This window comes from Nomascus leucogenys, chromosome X, assembly GCF_006542625.1.
Source record: "Nomascus leucogenys isolate Asia chromosome X, Asia_NLE_v1, whole genome shotgun sequence".
Taxonomy (NCBI): domain Eukaryota; kingdom Metazoa; phylum Chordata; class Mammalia; order Primates; family Hylobatidae; genus Nomascus; species Nomascus leucogenys.
In genome coordinates this window covers 17,317,854-17,335,261 of record NC_044406.1, presented here as the reverse complement: position 1 = coordinate 17,335,261, position 17,408 = coordinate 17,317,854, and the positions used below count along the sequence as shown (strand labels likewise).

The 17,408-nt window shown below is 46.2% G+C and overlaps 1 protein-coding gene across 6 annotated transcripts in view; it reads left to right on the top strand.

The window, feature by feature from the left end:
* The window catches only part of PHKA2 (phosphorylase kinase regulatory subunit alpha 2), a 92,336-nt gene that overhangs the window by 54,177 nt on the left and 20,751 nt on the right, over positions 1 to 17,408 (top strand). For all 6 annotated transcript variants that reach the window (XR_004028673.1, XM_030806603.1, XM_030806605.1 and 3 more), the window contains 8 exons: positions 1,124 to 1,231; positions 3,571 to 3,649; positions 6,289 to 6,423; positions 7,099 to 7,208; positions 8,356 to 8,500; positions 8,737 to 8,815; positions 12,691 to 12,860; positions 14,014 to 14,187. Coding sequence is in view for 5 of the 6 variants with exons in the window: in XM_030806603.1 (XP_030662463.1) it covers positions 1,124 to 1,231; positions 3,571 to 3,649; positions 6,289 to 6,423; positions 7,099 to 7,208; positions 8,356 to 8,500; positions 8,737 to 8,815; positions 12,691 to 12,860; positions 14,014 to 14,187 (1,000 nt within the window). In the remaining variant the exon portion in view is untranslated. The remainder of the gene's footprint in view (positions 1 to 1,123; positions 1,232 to 3,570; positions 3,650 to 6,288; positions 6,424 to 7,098; positions 7,209 to 8,355; positions 8,501 to 8,736; positions 8,816 to 12,690; positions 12,861 to 14,013; positions 14,188 to 17,408) is intronic.

The following is a 17,408-nucleotide window of genomic DNA, read 5'->3' as shown; positions in this document are numbered from 1 at the left end:
TACAGGCGTGCACCACCATGCCTGACCTTTCAGTCTTTCTTAACACGACTTACATTTCAAATAGTTTTAACATACTACCTGATTATCATACAAGTAATTATGTACACGACAAAACATCTAGGATTCTGTAGAAAGAAGAAAACGTTATCTCTAATTCTACTACCCAAAGATTATGACATTTTGGAGAATCTCCTTCCACACTATTGTCCTGTTGGATTATTTGATTACTAATGACATTTAATTCTGTTCAGTTCATGCACTTAAGTTTTTCTTAATGTTTACCACTATTGAAAAAATTTAAAATTTTACTAAATATGTTAATAACATCATTGATTAATCTGCAAGCAGAAGATGAGTCTCCTCATTTTGTGATGTTCCTCTTGGGAGAAGGATGTTTCCTATTTCCTTTGGTTGACTTATGTTTTCTGGAAGAAAAAAGTGGTCACTGGCATTACCCCCAACCAATGATGTGATGACTAAAATGTCAAAGTCCAGCATGGAGTTTAAAAGAGAGAAAGTTGCAGACTAGCTTACAATGTGCAGCCAGCCCTGTCCTCCAGAAAGAACACCAAAGTTTATTTTGCTGGGACAGAAACCCCCCAGTGGGTTCAGCTTTTCGAGGCCCTGAAGGAGGGGTTGCAGGCTAGTAGTCCAAGTGTTTTTCCTCGGTAAATAGTGCCACCTTCTGGCAATTCTCTTGCATTAGGTGCACAGTTTATAAACCCCTAGGGATGGCTCCAGTGATGCACTGCCACAGCTGGAGGCTGATGTTTTCCATCATTTCACCCATCATGCAGCCAAATGTAAGCATGAGCCATGAGAGTTCTCATGGCCAGAGCTGTGCACAAAGCAGGCAGGCCAGGCATCCGGTGCTCGTGGCCTTGCGTGTGCCTGTAGGAAGAGCGCTTGTCCAGAACCAGGCCGCGATTTGACTTCCACCTCCGCTGCTTTGTAGCCTTGCAGCCCCGAGGAAGGGGCTTGCTCCCCAGCCTCCTGGCCCCTGCACAGAATCGGCCTGGAGGATGAGTACCATTTCATAAATCCTCAGTGCATTCCCCATGGTCAGGTATCATGGCCATTTTATCCTCTGACTTTCTGACTTTGGATTTGTCTCTCTTTCCAGGTAGATGAAGAGTACAAGAATCCTCACACAGTAGACCGAGTTCCTATGGGGAAGGTGCCTCATCTGTGGGGCCAATCCTTGTACATCCTCAGCTCGCTGTTGGCAGAGGTAGGGGGCTTAGTGGCCTCACAGACTGGAAACCATGTGATTGGAGGTTCAGGGAACCCCGGAAGGGCATAGGGACTCTCTGCCAGGCATGTGTGTGGATGTCTTTTGCATCTTCATTCGTTTAAGGTCAACTGGACCGTGTTGGCTCCGGGGCTTGACTCCCGGCCTTGTGTGTCCATATTTCCATTAAACCAGCTCAGGTCCATGAGGGCCCAGCACTCCCCATCACCACCTGCCAGCATTCCTCCTCTGTGGCTAGAATCTGTTCCAGTTGATGGTCAGAGGAGCTGGAAGCTTCTTGGCCAGGATTGTTAGCACATCTGATCCTAGAAGATACAAGATTTGGGAAACGACTAGATTGGCCCCTAGCTGCCCCTGCCCCAGTGCTAGGCGCAGGAAGCACAAGGACCACAGATCTCTACAGAAAGAGGTGGCGGGCCGGATTTTCTCTGGTGAATTTTGTGTCAGGTGTTCCCCCCGGACAACCCGCAGCACCCTTCCTTCTGCAGACAACTGCCTCTTGACTCCTTTCTTTTTGTTCACCATTGACTTGTCCCCAGGCTTTTGTTTTAATATGCAAATACTTTGGAGCCACCTCAAATGAATCCCCCACTCCTCAGTATGGGCTGTCGTTCAGATGGGCTGTCGTTCCTGAGAGGGTCCTGCCCAGCTGAGTGCTTCGGCTGGACCCCGGGGAGGCAGGGAGGGGAAGGAGCCCAGGGAAGGGCCGAGGGGCTGCCAGGCTCTACAAAAGGCGGAAGGGGTGGTGGGTCAGCATGCCACTGGGTTCCTAGAGTGTCAAAGCCCAGGATGAAAGATACCACTGTGGAAGCAGCCCTCAGGAACTCTACCTGCCGCGCTGAAACAGTTGTTTTACAGGTACCCGAAGACTCCCCAGTGTCATGGTCATGTCCTTGGAGTAGGGGCTGTGTCTTCCACTCCTGTCTTTATTAGTAGGGAAAACGCATATATCTCATTTGAAAGCCAGCCCTGTCTCTCACTAGTTCTCTGACTCTGGGCAGGTCTCTAATCTCTGGGCTTCAGTTTCCTCATCTGTAAAATGAAAAGGATGGACTTGATCATCTCTGACCTTCCAGCTCTGATTTCTGTATCAGTGAGATGGGAAACGAGTAAATCCCCTCCCCTGCTTTCTCCTCTCTGATGTAAAGGCTTTCTCTGGGCCCAGCACTAGGTCCAGTTCCTCCTCAGAACTCCCAGAACACCTTGATCCTCTCTCTCGGGGTTCGTATCATTTGTAGAAAGTGCAAGGAGGTGCATATTCAAAGAGAATACTTTGCAAGGGAGTGGGGGTGGGGGTGCCAAGTCCCCACTCAGCCACCTCCCTTGGGTCATTATCTTGGTTTCTCCACCTGTACAGTGGTGATGGTGGTAGTGTGGGGGCCAAGGTGTTCTCCTAAAGGTCTGATGAAAAATCACTGACATGAGGCAGATTGATTAATAAGAAAAAAGGGCATGCAGATGTACTTAACATGTATACAGGGGAGCCTTCAGAATGAATACTGCAAGATCTAGGGGAAATTTTCCGTTTTCATGCATCGTTTCAACAAAATATGGACAGCTGTGTAGAAATGTGATTAGACAAAAGGGGCGTGATGAATGCTAATGGACCAAGTGGGGAAGCCCAGCGAAGCCTTTCTGTGCAGCGCTCTTTCCTTCTGAGTATGGGGCAGGTCCCTCCCTGGAGTGGGGCCCTTATGACCTACAGCCAAACAAGGTACGTCAGGGAATTTTTTATGGCCAGTTTTTACAGAGAATATTTTTAGGTTTTGTGGCTGGCTTTGGGGAAAAGGGATTCTGGTTTCTATGCCCGCCTTGGGGGAAGAAGGATTCTAGTTTCTGTGGCGCCTCCAGAAGAATGGACTGAGAGAGAGAGGCAGGAGAAGGTCAGAGGAAAGCTTATGCTTCTGAGGCTGCTGCTGAGGTCTTTGTTTTGGGGTGTTGTTTTCTGAGCCCCTAAAGTAGTGCCTACCTGTCTGTCAGGAGGCATAAATATGACAGTGCACATACAGTGGCTCAACACAACGCCTGGCATGTCACTGAGAGCTCAGAAAGTATTGGTTATCATTCTTTTTGCTCATACAAGATGGTGGCATATTCGACGAGCCCTAGTGAGCTAGGTGCAAAAATGCAATACGTTTATCAGTGGCAATTTGAATGATGTTACTCTGTTTCACAGAAAATAAGCAATTGACTCGAAAAATATAAAGAAAAAAGTCTTGAATATGTTGAGCCCCAAAATACTTCATTTTCACACTTCAGTTTAAGATGAAATTTTAGTTAATCAATATTTCATAGTGTTAATGCTCCTCTTTTCATAGGGATTCCTTGCCACTGGTGAAATCGATCCCTTAAATAGAAGATTTTCCACTTCAGTCAAACCTGATGTTGTAGTACAAGGTTTGTGAGTGTGTTTACTGTTCATATTTAACTTGTAAAACCAATGTTACTTTAATTCAAATTGTTGCCTAGTTTCTTATTTAATTTTTTAAAAGTGTGTATGTGCCTATGCTTTAGCATGTAGCAGTTGTATGAGATGCCTTATATAACTCAGTGGCTCCCAAAGGCAACAGAATTCTTCCCAACTGCAAAATGACTTTCTACAAAGCAATCGTTGTCTTGAATATAAACCTTGATTGCAACTGGGGCACAAGTGATTCGTTGCGCATCATTTATCATTATTGCTATTCTTTGAAAAATAGAGCCTAAGCCTGGTGAAAACTCAGAACCCAACTGAGGGTCATTCATTCCTCCCTTGGAGCCCTGACATCTTTCCGCCTTTCACTTGTGTCCACCTTTCCTCTCCCTCCTCTCCAGCCAGCCCTTCTTCTGGAGACGGGAGAGACCAGCCCGGGCTGCTGCTGCCCTCCGCCTAGCCAAGTGATTTCACCCTTCTGTGCCTCAGGGTCATGAGGACTTGAGCTCCCTGACTGGGGCTTCCTAAGATGTACTGAGGCTGCAGTGGGAAAGCGCTTGGTGTAGTGACTGGCCTGTGGTGTGCGCCCGGGTGGAGCAGTTCTCTTCCTACCTTCCCTCCTAGGGAGGACCTCCTGGCAGTCCAGTAACATTCTGTGTGCCCCATAGAGCACACCAGCTAATGTCATAGCACATTGTGTGTACACCGTATTGCCCCTGAGACTGTACACTTCTTAATGACAAGGCCTGTATCATTCTTGCAGTTTCTATGTTGATTGGCACATACGCACCCATACGTTGAAAACAGTGATTGAACAAATGACAAGCATTTCTCTGTAGCCACTGGCTCATTTTGCTTCGGGGGCTCATGCTGTGGTGAGATGAGCTGATATCACCCAGTCAATAGAGCCATGAGATACACCTGTCACAGCATTCTGATTAGGTAAAGTTTGAGATGATGCTCTTCATCTCCACCTTAGACACGAGGCTTAGAAGTTAACCCACTCCCTCAAGGACCCACAGCTGGCAGCTGCAGGTGTGAACCCATTCCTGACTTCCAGGTGGACTGATCCAGCTGGACTCATTGTCCCTGCGCTAAGCCAGAGCATGTCCTGCTAATTAGTCCCTTGAATCTATTAAGACCGTTTTTCCACCTGCAGGCTGGGACACTTTGATGGGTGTTGACGAGCATTTGTTTAATAGAACAGTGTAGAAATTCCCAGAAGGTCAGGCACAGAGTAGGGGAAGTGCAGTTCCAGAAACTTAGCCACATCCAGCTGCACAGATCATGAGGCTCCCAGGTCTCCCCCAAAACCACTGCACTAAAGGAGTTACTCCTACAGAGAGTGGCTGCTGGGGTTTCGATAAATGTGGAGTCATGCCTGTCATTGGAAGCTTTAGAAGAGACAGGTGTTAAGGAAAGCCACCCAGCCAGCCCTGCATGGCTGATGTTCCCATTTGCTGAGGGCCTGGGAGAGTAGGTTTCAGTCCACGTGCAGTTGTAACTGGCCAGTTGAGCATGCAAGGCTTCCCTGGGGGCTTGTTGTGAAGGTCAGATGAGATAATGGATATTAAAATACTTGAAAAGGCATCAAGTGCTGTGTAAATATAAAGAGGTGACACTCAGCTCTCAACTGCATGTATATGTATTGTACATTCCGGCCCCACCAGCCTGTGAGTACAATGATTGTACTTAACAGTAGCCAATCCTGCACTGCCTTGAGCCTCTCCAGCTCCCAGAGGGCTCCGCCGCAATTGGACATGACACCAACCTCTCTCCCTGTGGCCGTGCTCCCCTTTTCCAGTCCCATCTCTGTACTCCTTCCCTTTGCCAAAGCACTGTCCCTTCTCAGAAAGGCCAGCGGTACTAGTACAGCAGGTGCAGCCTAACTGATCCCGGGTGGTCCCCGGGGATGGCCTCCCTCCTCCATGGGCCCCCAGGTCCGAGGCGCAATCAGCTCCCTACCTGCTGGAGAGCCAGGTGCCCAGCCTCTCCCACCAGAGATGGGGCCCAGGCCAGCCCTGGGGTGCTTTTTCCCCACTGGTGGGGCCCTGTGCGGGGGTTCTGAATGGGCCAGGCTGCTCCACTACCACCAGCATCCCCACTCACAGACCTACTTGGCTTTCTCTAGAGGGAAGGATGTCCCCTCAGAGCATCCCCTGCCAGCAGGCGCCCCCATCTTACTCTTCTTTCCCCCATCCTTTGGGAGCAGGGGCACAGGCTTCTGGCATCCCCCAAGTGGAGCTGTCTCTACTCCTGACCCTGCACAAAAAGGGACACCAGGCAGGTTTAGAATAGATGCAGACCCAGAGGGAGACAAGACATTACTTGAGATGGGGCAATTTGGCTTGGGACTTATTGAGGACAATTTCTAGAAGTCTCCTATCAGGCTATCTTGCACATTGAGGGCACTTGATAAATAGGCGTCGAGGTTGTTGAGGGGTGGCAAGGACAGAATGGGGAGGAGCAGCAGGATGAACACTGGCATTTCCAAAGCCAGTCATTGCATGGAAGAGCATGCTAATGTGTATGTCACCAGGCAGAAGAGGGCAGTAAGGAACACGTGTCCATGTGAAGAGACAAGAGTCATGAGCTAACGCTCATTCTGTGTTCTTGTTCACAGTTACTGTTTTGGCAGAAAACAATCACATTAAGGACTTGTTGAGGAAACACGGGGTGAACGTCCAGAGTATCGCGGACATTCATCCAATTCAAGTCCAGCCAGGCCGGATTCTTAGTCACATATATGCCAAGCTTGGTAGGTTTGGGGAAATTACCTGGGCCTTTTTGGCATGGGGGCATCTCGGTTCTAGATTTGGGGTCTGAGGGAGACTGTGATATACGTAAGTTCTAAAGACTTGGACAAAACACTAAAGCAGGAGGTTCCACCGCTTCGATGTGAAGAGGAACGGGCGAACCAGCACGTTCTCAGACTCGTTCAGTGGGCACCGTCACAGGTGGCCAAGCATTTGCCAGATCTGTTGTAAAGTAAGGAGCCACCTTGAAAAATTTACAATTGGAAAAGTCATTTGTGTCTTGATAATGCTTCTCATGTTTACCTTTAGTATCAGAAAATGCTTATTTACACATTAAAATGGGAGGAGGTTCTCTATGCTTTTTCTAGAATCTGACTTTGTTTACTATTATGGCTCAATACTAAGTAAACCAAAAGTAAATGTTCTATAGTCCTTTTAGTAGTTTTATTCCATGCAGTTCCAACCGGGTACTGTTCATATACATTCATGAAAAGAAGGGGGGCGGGATTTGTTTTAATATTCAGCTTTGTGCCGTTTTAAAGAAGGATGATGGCAGTAGAAGAACCAAGCCCCAAAATGGGTTGTCTAATCTAGAAATAAGCTCAGTCTTAGCCTGAGTTGCCTGGATTACTTGTTACCGTATTTCCTCTAACTCCAATTTCTCTTTTTTCAAACAGGACGGAATAAGAATATGAATTTGAGTGGGCGACCGTATCGACATATTGGTGTCCTTGGAACCTCTAAACTATATGTGATTCGGAACCAAATCTTTACTTTTACACCCCAGGTGAGGAGAGCAGGCCAATGAGCATCTTTTTTTTAAGTTCTCTTTGCTGTCTGGTAAGCTTTTCTCCTGTGAATATGACAGAATTCTGCATGCATAGGTTCAAATACAGACATATGAAATGACACCCAGAGCCTAGTACAAGTCTGCCTGTAGTAGGTGCTTGGTAAATGCTGATTGAGACAGGCGTGCCATCACTTCCGGTCATGAATATTAGTGAAATTCAGACTGCTTTAGAAGTTTGCTGTTGACATGTCACTTGACTCACAGCCCTTGTGCCCCTAATCACAATCATCTCTGACCCTTGTGCAAGCTGTCATCAGACCCTCTGTGTAACACACAGCCAGGCTGATTTTCTGGCCACACCCTCGCTTACCGGGATACTGAATGTACTGATTATGGAACTTACTGCAGAGCTTTGGTTTCCAAAGAAAACTAGTCCTGTGGAAGTACATAGAAAATGTTTTTCACCCATTTGGGCAGCTAGAAAGACCAACAGTGGGATCACTTTGGCAGCGCGGGGCACAACCCCCGCTTACCTGGGCACAGGGTTGGTCATGGGGTCTTGGGTCAAGCTGCTCTTTCATCCTAGCCCCTGGTGCTCACAGAAATCTTGCAAGCTATTTCCCTTAGTAACAAATTTCAGTCCAGAGCTGAGCATGCACTAGTCCAGAGGCCAAGAGAACAATTTGATTTGTTCTCAACATCAGGCAGCAGTGTCTTTAGTTGACATTAACCAAAGCCATCAATCAGGTAAACAGAGTGTCCACCTCTCTCACCTGCTCACAGTGCGCCCACTTGGAAAGCATCTTCGAACCCATAGCCCTGGAAGGAGCAGGAATTAAGGAGTTACTGATTTGCTTTCAGAGACAGCAGTGTTGAGCAAGATGCTTAAATCCCCATCTGAGGAGCCGGAAATAAATCTAGCAGCGCACCTTTCCCTGCCACACTACAGCGACAGCTCCCTGGCAGGCAGCAGACTGGTTTTTCTGATCTTGAGCAGGGCAGCCCCATGACTGGGTGGATTGAAACCAGTACTGAGCCTCTTGCCTGGCAATAAAACCCCAGGATTAGTGCTGACCTGAGTTGTCAGCTGGTGTTTCCAGGTAAAGAAAGGGTGGCCGTTTACCTAGCCTCTTCTGACTTTCAGTTCACCGACCAGCATCACTTCTACCTGGCCCTCGACAACGAGATGATCGTGGAGATGCTAAGGATCGAGCTGGCCTACCTGTGCACCTGCTGGAGGATGACGGGCAGACCCACGCTCACCTTCCCCATCAGCCGCACCATGCTTAGTAACTCCAGGGATTTCAGCAGGCTCCCTCCTGCCCCAGGGGTGGTTTGTTTAAAATGGCTCCCATGGCCAGAACTAAGCACCGAAGGGGCTTCTTAGCAGTTTGGTTTCTTATCTTGGGAATCTTCTATGCCAGAAATATTTTAATTAGATGGTGTTGATGAAAATGTTTCAGTGCATAACAGGGAAAAAAAAGTCTTCCCAGACTAAACTAATTCATCACTTTTTTTTCCTTAGCAAATGATGGCTCAGACATTCATTCTGCTGTGCTTTCCACAATTAGAAAACTAGAGGATGGATATTTTGGAGGAGCCAGGTAATTTGTGATTTTTTAAAAAAAATATAAGAGTAGCACCGACCTTTCTGAAAGTCCTTTGCTGCCCTTGTCCCATTTTTCATATTAATTGTTGAACCTAAAAGCATGCAGTTTTAGAGTAAGCAGGAAGGTAACACTTCTCTAATCCAGTCGCCCATGTGAAACTTGGCTCATCTCTGAAACAGCACTCGGCTGGTATCTTTTAAGCTTTACAGGCACCAGGAGGCCTCGGACATAGGGAGGTGAACCATCAAGTCCCTCTGAAACATCTGTTCTTCTTGGAATGCATGTATGGAATTCTGTTTATGTTTCTGTTAAAAGGTGTGGAAGAAAATACTCAGTGCCTGGGATCCGGCAGGTGCCCAATAAATGCTCCTTGCACCGACTTGAATATGCTATCACCTTAAGATTCATTTGCAGGACTTGGCAAATTCCTTAGAGCCCTCACAGCAGAGCACCTGAATGAGTCTGTGTAGGTCACTGGCCCCTCACCCTCTGTGGAATGAGCCCCCTTCTGGTTTACAGGCCCCAAGTAGGGCAGACACACCTAAGTATTATGCTTAAGCACCTTGAGTGATAGAGGGCTTGCCCTCCAGGAATACCCCTTCCATTTTTGTGCCCTCTACTGTCACAAGGCAGAGGTCTTCTCTGTAGTGTCTATTCTCTCATCTTCTTCCATCCTCTAGGATATACCAGAAGGGCCCCAAGAGAATGCTGTGGACCAGGCACGGTGGCTCACACTATAATCCCAGCACTTTGGGAGGCCGAGGCAGGCAGATCACCTGAGGTCAGAAGTTTGAGACCAGCCTGGCAAAACCCTGTCCCTATTAAAAATACAAAAATTAGCCAGGCATGGTGGTGCATGCCTGTAGTCCCAGCCACTTGGGAGGCTGAGGCAGGAGAATCGCTTGAACTCAGGAGGTGGAGGCTGCAGTGAGCCAAGATCATGCAACTGCACTCCAGCCTGGGTAACAGAATGAGACTCTGTCTCAAAAAAAAAAAAAAAAAAAAAAAGAATCTCACTGTGTAGCCCAGCCCTGGTGTAGCCTTTCCAGGGCTCAGGGAGGCTTCTGTTTGGTCCCTGATGGAATTCCAGTTGCTAAAACTTTTGGAATTGAAGTCACCCTTTCTTCTCACATCCTCTCACCCCAGGGACACTGCTACCACAGTAAAGTCACTGTCGTTTTTTTAAAATTATGGTAATTACCTATAACATTACCTTAACCATTTGTAAGTGTACAGTTCAGTAGTGTTAAGTACATTCACATTGTTGTGCAACCAATCTCCAGAACTCTTTTCATTTTGCAACAAGTAAAACTGTACACCCATTAATAGCAACTCTATTTCCCCCTCCTCCCAGCCCCTAGCAACCACCAGCCTTTCTGTCTCCATGAGTTTGACTGCTCCAGATAGCTCATATAAGTGGCATCTTACAACATTTATCATTTTGTGACTGGCTCATTTCACGTGATGTCCCCAAAGTTAAGTCCCTGTTATTTCTAACTCTGGCCTTGAGCGATTTGAAGATCCCGCTGAGGTTGGTCCGTCTGCCCACAGAGCTTCTTGCAGCTTTTGCTGTAGACTTGAAGTGGCCCTTGATCCAGGCTTCTCCTGGCCTTTCTCGTGAGACTGTCCCCAGTGTTTTGCCGTATACATTTCCAGGACTAGTGCCATACCAGCAATCTGCATCCACTTTTGCACATTTTACCTCCAATTTGCTTCAGTTACCACCTGGTGTATGGTGTCGTAACTGAGAGAGAATACCAAAGGCCTATAATTAACCATTTTGCAAAATAATTTTTTTTTTTTTTTTTTGAAATGAAGTTTCACTCTTGTTGCCCAGGCTGGAGTGCAGTGGCACAATCTTGGCTCACTGCAACCTCCACCCCCCAGGTTCAAGCAGTTCTCCTGCCTCAGCCTCCCAGGTAGCTGGGATCGCAGGCATGTGCCACCACACCTGGTTAATTTTGTATTTTTAGTAGAGACGGGGTTTCACCATGTTGGCCAGGCTGGTCTCAAACTCCTGACCTCAGGTGATCCACCTGCCTCGGCCTCCCAAAGTGCTGGGATTACAGGTGTGAGCCACTGTGCCCAGCCGCAAAATAAATCCTTTTATTGAGATCTAATCATTGTAAAAAGGAAATTGTCTGCACTGCAGTTCACTGAGCACTGGTCGTGTATTCAATGTGTTGTCTCATTAAGGCTTCACTTTCTGACTTGGGGTACATTCCCATTTCATAGACAAGGAGCTGTAGACTCAGAGAGCCATTAGCAGAAGAGGAATAGGTACAGCAGCTCTGCGTGAACCCAGAACCCGGCCTCTAAGCCCTGGTGCTGAGCTGGATGAGGGCTTCTTGGTGTCAGGAGGGCCCCTTGGTTATAGACCATGGCAGATGATTCAGAGAGCCTTAGAAGAGACTGGAATGCCTAGGCTACTTCTGCTCAGTTCATGATCATTAAGAGCTTTATAAATAAAATTAATATAGTTATAATTTAGTATATCATTTATAGATTACATATAGAAGTTATAACTGTGTAACACAGTGTTATAAAAATTATATTGCAAAGATAATTAAGTTCTTGATAAGTTGAGTCACAGTTTTGGCTTTTCCTCTATTTCCAAGGGTTTTTGTTGTTGTTGTTTTTCTTTTGAGACGGAGTCTCTGTCGCCCAGGCTGGAGTGCAGTGGCGCGATCTCGGCTCACTGCAACCTCCGCCTCCCAGGTTCAAGCAATTCTGTCTCAGCCTCTCAAGTAGCTGGGATTACAGGTGTGCCTGCCACCACACCCCGCTAATTTTTGTATTTTTAGTAGAGAGGGGTTTCACTATGTTGGCCAGGGTGGTCTCAAACTCCTGAGCTCAGGTGATCCGCCTGCCTCGGCCTCCCAAAGTGCTGGGATTGCAAGCATAAACCACGGTGCCTAGCCTATTTCTGAGGGTTTTTTAAAAGCTGAACTTACCCTACATACCCCCTAGATCCACTTGGGGGGGGGGTGCTCAATTAAAGGAAGGCTTTTCTTTCCCTCGGGCTGTCATTCTGGTTATAGCCCTTTTGAGGCTGAAGCTCCGGCACCTCTGATACTATTGCATTACATATGCCTCAATTGACTCTTTAAACGTTTCTCAGCCTTTTCCACTAAATCCCAATCTGGTGCTGATAACTCTGAGGGAGGGATCCATTGCTTTCTGCTCCCCCGGTGTAACCTTTTAAGAATGTTTTCTTCTCTACGTGCAAATCGCTCCCAGCGTGTGGGGGTGGACCTGCAGAACCTCAGGCCCCAGGCTGCCAAACCCAGCGTCCAGGTTTCAGTGGAACTGTGCCCAGCCTAAGGTGATAGGGCCACTCAGGGCTTCTGCTCCAGTCTGGGGATGGCTTCCCCATCGAATTCCTTCTAGAGGGAACCTGACCTCTTCCATCATAGCACTCCTGTCCCTGTGTGACGGTGTTTCGTGGTAGGGACTCATAAATAATGGAACGAGTGTGCCCAGAGAATCACTGCTTCTGGGCCAGTCGTTTTGGGGGAAAAAACAAAACAAAAACATGGGTTGGTTCTGTTTAAAAGTAGTTTGCGCGATATATTTTGTCAAACTGTTGGTTGGTTCAGTAAAATAGAGTCGTATTTGTGTTGGGTTGGGAGTAAGAAGTCAGTGTGATTCATTTGGCTTTTAATATGCTGTGTGCGTTAACTTCATACTTGCTATTGAATTTTTGTTTGAATGTCTTGGCTGACCGCTTATATGGGGCAATCTTCAGAGTAATATATGTATTGATTCTGGCAGAAGCACCACATGGTTGTGCAAAAGTCTCTCAGTGATTCATAGTGGAAGGTTATCCACACACTACCTGTGTCCCTAACACGGTGTCTTCTTGGCAGAGTAAAATTAGGGAACCTTTCGGAATTTCTCACCACATCGTTCTACACGTATCTGACTTTTCTGGATCCAGACTGTGATGAGAAGTTGTTTGATGATGCCAGCGAAGGGACTTTCAGTCCTGATAGTGATTCAGATTTGGTAGGGTATCCGGAAGACACCTGTAATCAAGGTACAGCTTGGAATGCTTTCGTGGGTAGTTCGCTGAATTTATTTAAACTTTAGCATTGTGATAAAATTGCCCTAAGACTCAAATACAGACAATGATTGATAATTAAAAACAAGGAAAAACAAAAAAGAAGCTTCTGAAACTTGCGTGTGTTAAAATGAATAAAATGCCAGTTTAAAAACCGAAACTGCAAATGATGTCCTTGAAAGTGGGGCATTTTTAAACCTAGAAGGACAAAGAGTTTTAGGAATGGGGACTTTTTTTCTTTTTTGTCTTCTCTCTCTTTTTTTTTTGTTGTTGTTTGTTTTTGAGACAGGGTCTTTGTTGCCCAGGCTGGAGTGCAGTGGCATGATCATGGCTCACTGCAGCCTCGACCTCCTGGGCTCAAGCAATCCTCCCACCTCAGCCTCCCAAGTGGCTAAGACTATAGGCCTACAGGGAAGCACCACCATACCCAGCTAATTCTTTTATATTTTATAGAGATGGGGTCTCCTTATGTTGCCCTGGCTGGTCTTGAACTCCTGGGCTCAACTGATCAGCCTGCCTCGGCCTCCCGAGGCACAGGCATGAGCCACCGTGGCTGGCCAGGAATGGGGACTTTGCACAGAATACGTACATTCTGAAGACAGAAACATACTGCTTGAATTTTCAAAGGAGTGGTAGAATGATCTAGGTTTGGTTGGATATGAGTGATGAAACCCTATGTATATAACATTTCTCAGTCTGAATAAGGTTTTGAGGTGATCTGTTTTTCACTTTTAGATAGTAGTTGGAATTAGGGCTGGGAGTTCCATAAGGCTTAGCTTACTCATGACAAATTAAAACAAAAAGCCCAGACTTCGGCTGCTATCCTTCAGGCTGTCTTACATATTATTCAGTTCATCTTGGGAGGACGAGATGTAAACACTATCTTGACCGGTAGTTTTTTTTTTTCCTGGGATGAAGTTTTTTCAAACAGCAAATTTCTACACACATACATTATCTCTGTAAATCTCTTCTTACTCTTCAGGGGTGAGTGGGAGTGCAAATATCGATATCTCAGTGTTGTCATCTGCTAAGACTACTCAGTGCTACTTGCTACCCGTGGTCACTATTGTGTAGTCATATTTCTGCAGCTTGGTTTCATTGGCTCTTTTTCTTGCTTGTCCAATTACAGAAAGCCAAGATGAACTTGACCATTATATCAACCACCTTCTGCAAAGTACATCGTTGAGGTCCTATCTGCCTCCTCTTTGTAAGAACACAGAAGACCGCCATGTCTTCAGTGCTATCCATTCCACGCGGGACATACTTTCTGTGATGGCAAGAGCAAAGGGTTTGGAAGTTCCATGTATGTTATTAACTGTTTTCTGCCTGTTAAAATACCTTCTTTTATCAAAGTAATGCAGGGACATAATTTAAAAGCCAAAGAATCCTAGAAGACAACAAAATGCCCCCCACGTCCTTCTACTTAGAGGTAACCACTTTCAAGTCTTTTAGCTCTTTCTTCTGGTATATACATATCTCCATATTTCTCAAATAACGTGTGCATACTGCTGTCTTCACATGCATTGACTTGATTCGGTACCTATTGACTTTCGATTAAGTGGGTAAGGATCTGGCTGTCTTAAATCACCACTCCTCTGCTTCACTCTCCCTAACCCACCAAGGGGTTAAAGTTTAGTTAAATCAGTATTCACTCTTTATATCATTGTATGTACACAAATATTTCCAACTGAGCATTATAGTATATTCTGTTTATATTCCCATTTTTACTCTTTGTTTTTTCAAAAGGTAAAGTTGCCCTGGCTTTTCATTTGCTTTGCTTTCTTTGTACATCTTCCAGTGGCCTCGCAATACAAATTTCCACAAGCTCAGTCGTATCGGTGAATCTCTCAATTCCACTGCCTTTCTTAGAGTCCACGAGTCTCTTTCCATCTGGGCTGACTGCACTCTAGGCCTGTTGCATATGTGTCATCCTGGGAGTTTCCCTGGCTTGTCTCCTTAGTTGGATTCCGTGGTTCCCAAATCTGTTGTGTTCCCCTTTCTCAATGTATTCTTCTGTTTTGGTGGAGCACATTCTAGAATAGTTTCAGTAGGTTTCAAAAAAAAAAAGTGAAGTGGAAGAGGGCATGGTGGTGACAGCTCTCAACTTGCTTGTTTTTGAACTGCACTGCCCTCTGCCCCCTTCTGGCTTGGTTGCCCTCAGTGTCTGAGGTGCTTTTTACCCTGAGATCTTCCCTGGAGGCTTCCTTGACTTGTCTCCTGAGATGGCTTTCCTGTGTTCTGTATCCCAACTCTTCTTTCTTGGTTTACCCTTATTTTGACAGAGGACATGCAGTAGTTTCCTGAGAAACAGCGTGCGATGGGTAAAATTGTTGAAACCTTGCCATTTTAAAAATGTCTACAAATGTTCCAGACCCATTTGAGAGTTTGGCTGGGTATAGAATTCTAGATTAAAAATACATTTTTTTGGCTGGGCGTGGTGGCTCACACCTGTAATCCCCGCACTTTCGGAGGCCAAGGCAGGCGGATCACTTGAGGCCAGGAGTTTGAGACTAGCCTGGCCAACATGGTGAAACACTGTCTCTACTAAAAATACAGAAATGAGCCAGGTGTGGTGGCCTGCGCCTGTAATCCCAGCTACTCAGGAGGCTGAGGCAGAAGAAGCGCTTGAACCCGGGAGGCAGAGGTTGCAGTGAGCTGAGATTGTGCCACTGCACTCCAGCCTGGGTGACAGAGCGAGACCCTGTCTCAAAAAAATAATAAAATAAAAATACAGTATAATTTCTTTTTCTGAAAGAGAGAGAAAAGGTCCTGCTCTGTCACCCAGGCTGAAGTGCAGTGGTGCAATTATGGCTTACTGGAGCCTTCACCTCCCAGGCCCAAGCGATCACCCTACCTCAACCTCCCAAGTAGCTGGGACCACAGGTGCATGCCACCACACCCAGCTAATTTTAATTTTTATTTTTGTGGAGACAGGGTTTCGCCATGTTGCCCAGGCTGGTCTCAAATTCCTGGCCTCAAACGATCTGCCCACCGTGGCCTCCCAAAGTACTGGGATTACAGGCATGAGCCACTATGCCTGGCAATTTGTTATTATTCTAAGAATATTAATGGCAGGGCTTTTTGTTTTGGTTTGTATATACCCTTTTTACTCTTTGAATGGTTTCCATTCCCCCAAGTTACTTTTTCTGGTTTGCTTAGGTTTCTGTCTTCCACATGAGCATCCTTCTTCCAATGCCCTGCTCCTCCTCGCTTACCTGGTCATGCATGAGAATCTCCAAGCCCATGGGTGGGGCTTGTTGACTCGGAGTTACTTGATTTCCCAGAGATACTCTACAATCTCCTAGTGGATTTCCTATTTCAAGGATTAGGGCCTGGTTGCCTGGAGCTATATAGTTACTTATAATTCCCTTAAGGAATGTATCCAGGCCTTCAGATGTGCTAATCAGTAGCCCCCCTCTCTTCGAGCCCCTTCCTCTTTTACCCTCTTCTGAGAGACCCTCCAGTCTTCTGTCAGAGTGAGTGAGGTGGTCATCAAGCTGGGTGTAGTTGAAGCAGATGTCCAGGGAGCTCACTGCTTCTCAAATAGCTTCTCCCCAGCCTTCCTTGTTTTGGACCACCCCTTCTAGGCCCCAGTTCCAGAAGCACATGGTGCAGCAGGCCCCAGGGACTTCTGATGAGCCTTGGGTGTAACTGACCAGCTTTCGGATTTCTCCACTGCAGACTTGGGAATTGGTTGCCTTGTGTCAGCTAAATCACTTATCTTTCATCTGTCAGCTTTCCCGCTTGTGAAATTCTGTTCCTGTCGTCTTCTTTCTTGTTTTTCTTCATTCTCAAGGATTTGTCTTTTTCAAAAAAATATATACAGTTATGCACCACATAACTTTTTGGTCAATGGCAGACCGCATATATGGCGGTGGTCCCCTAAGATTATAATGGAGCTGAAACCTTTCTGTCACCTAGTGACGTCGTAGCTGTAGTGACTTTGTAGCCCCATGCACTGCTCATGTGTTTGTGGCGATGCCAGTATCAACAAACCTCCTGCGCTGCCAGTCGTATACAAGTCTAGCACATACAATTATGTATAGTACATAATACTTGATAATACATAAGTATGTTGCTGGTTTGCGTATTTAGAGTGTACTCCTTTTACTTATTAAAAAAAGTTAACTGTGAAACAGCCGCAGACCAGTTCTTCAGGAGGGATTACAGGAGAAAGCATTGTTATCTTAGGAGATGACAGCTCCATGTACGTTACTGCCCCTGAAGACCTTCCAGTGGGACAAGCTGTGGAGGTGGCAGCAGTGAGATGGATGATCCTGGCCCTGCATAGGCCTAATGTGTGTGTGTTTTCATTTTTTTAAAAAAGTTTAAAAAGTAAAATAAATAAAACTAAAAAATAGATCAAAGCGTATAGAATAAGGACATAAAGAAAATATTTTTGTGTGCTGGCCGTGGTGGCTCATGCCTGTAATCCCAGCACTTTGGGAGGCCCAGGTGGGTGGGTCAGGAGTTCAAGACCAGCCTGGCCAACATGGTGAAACCCTGTCTCTACTAAAAATACAA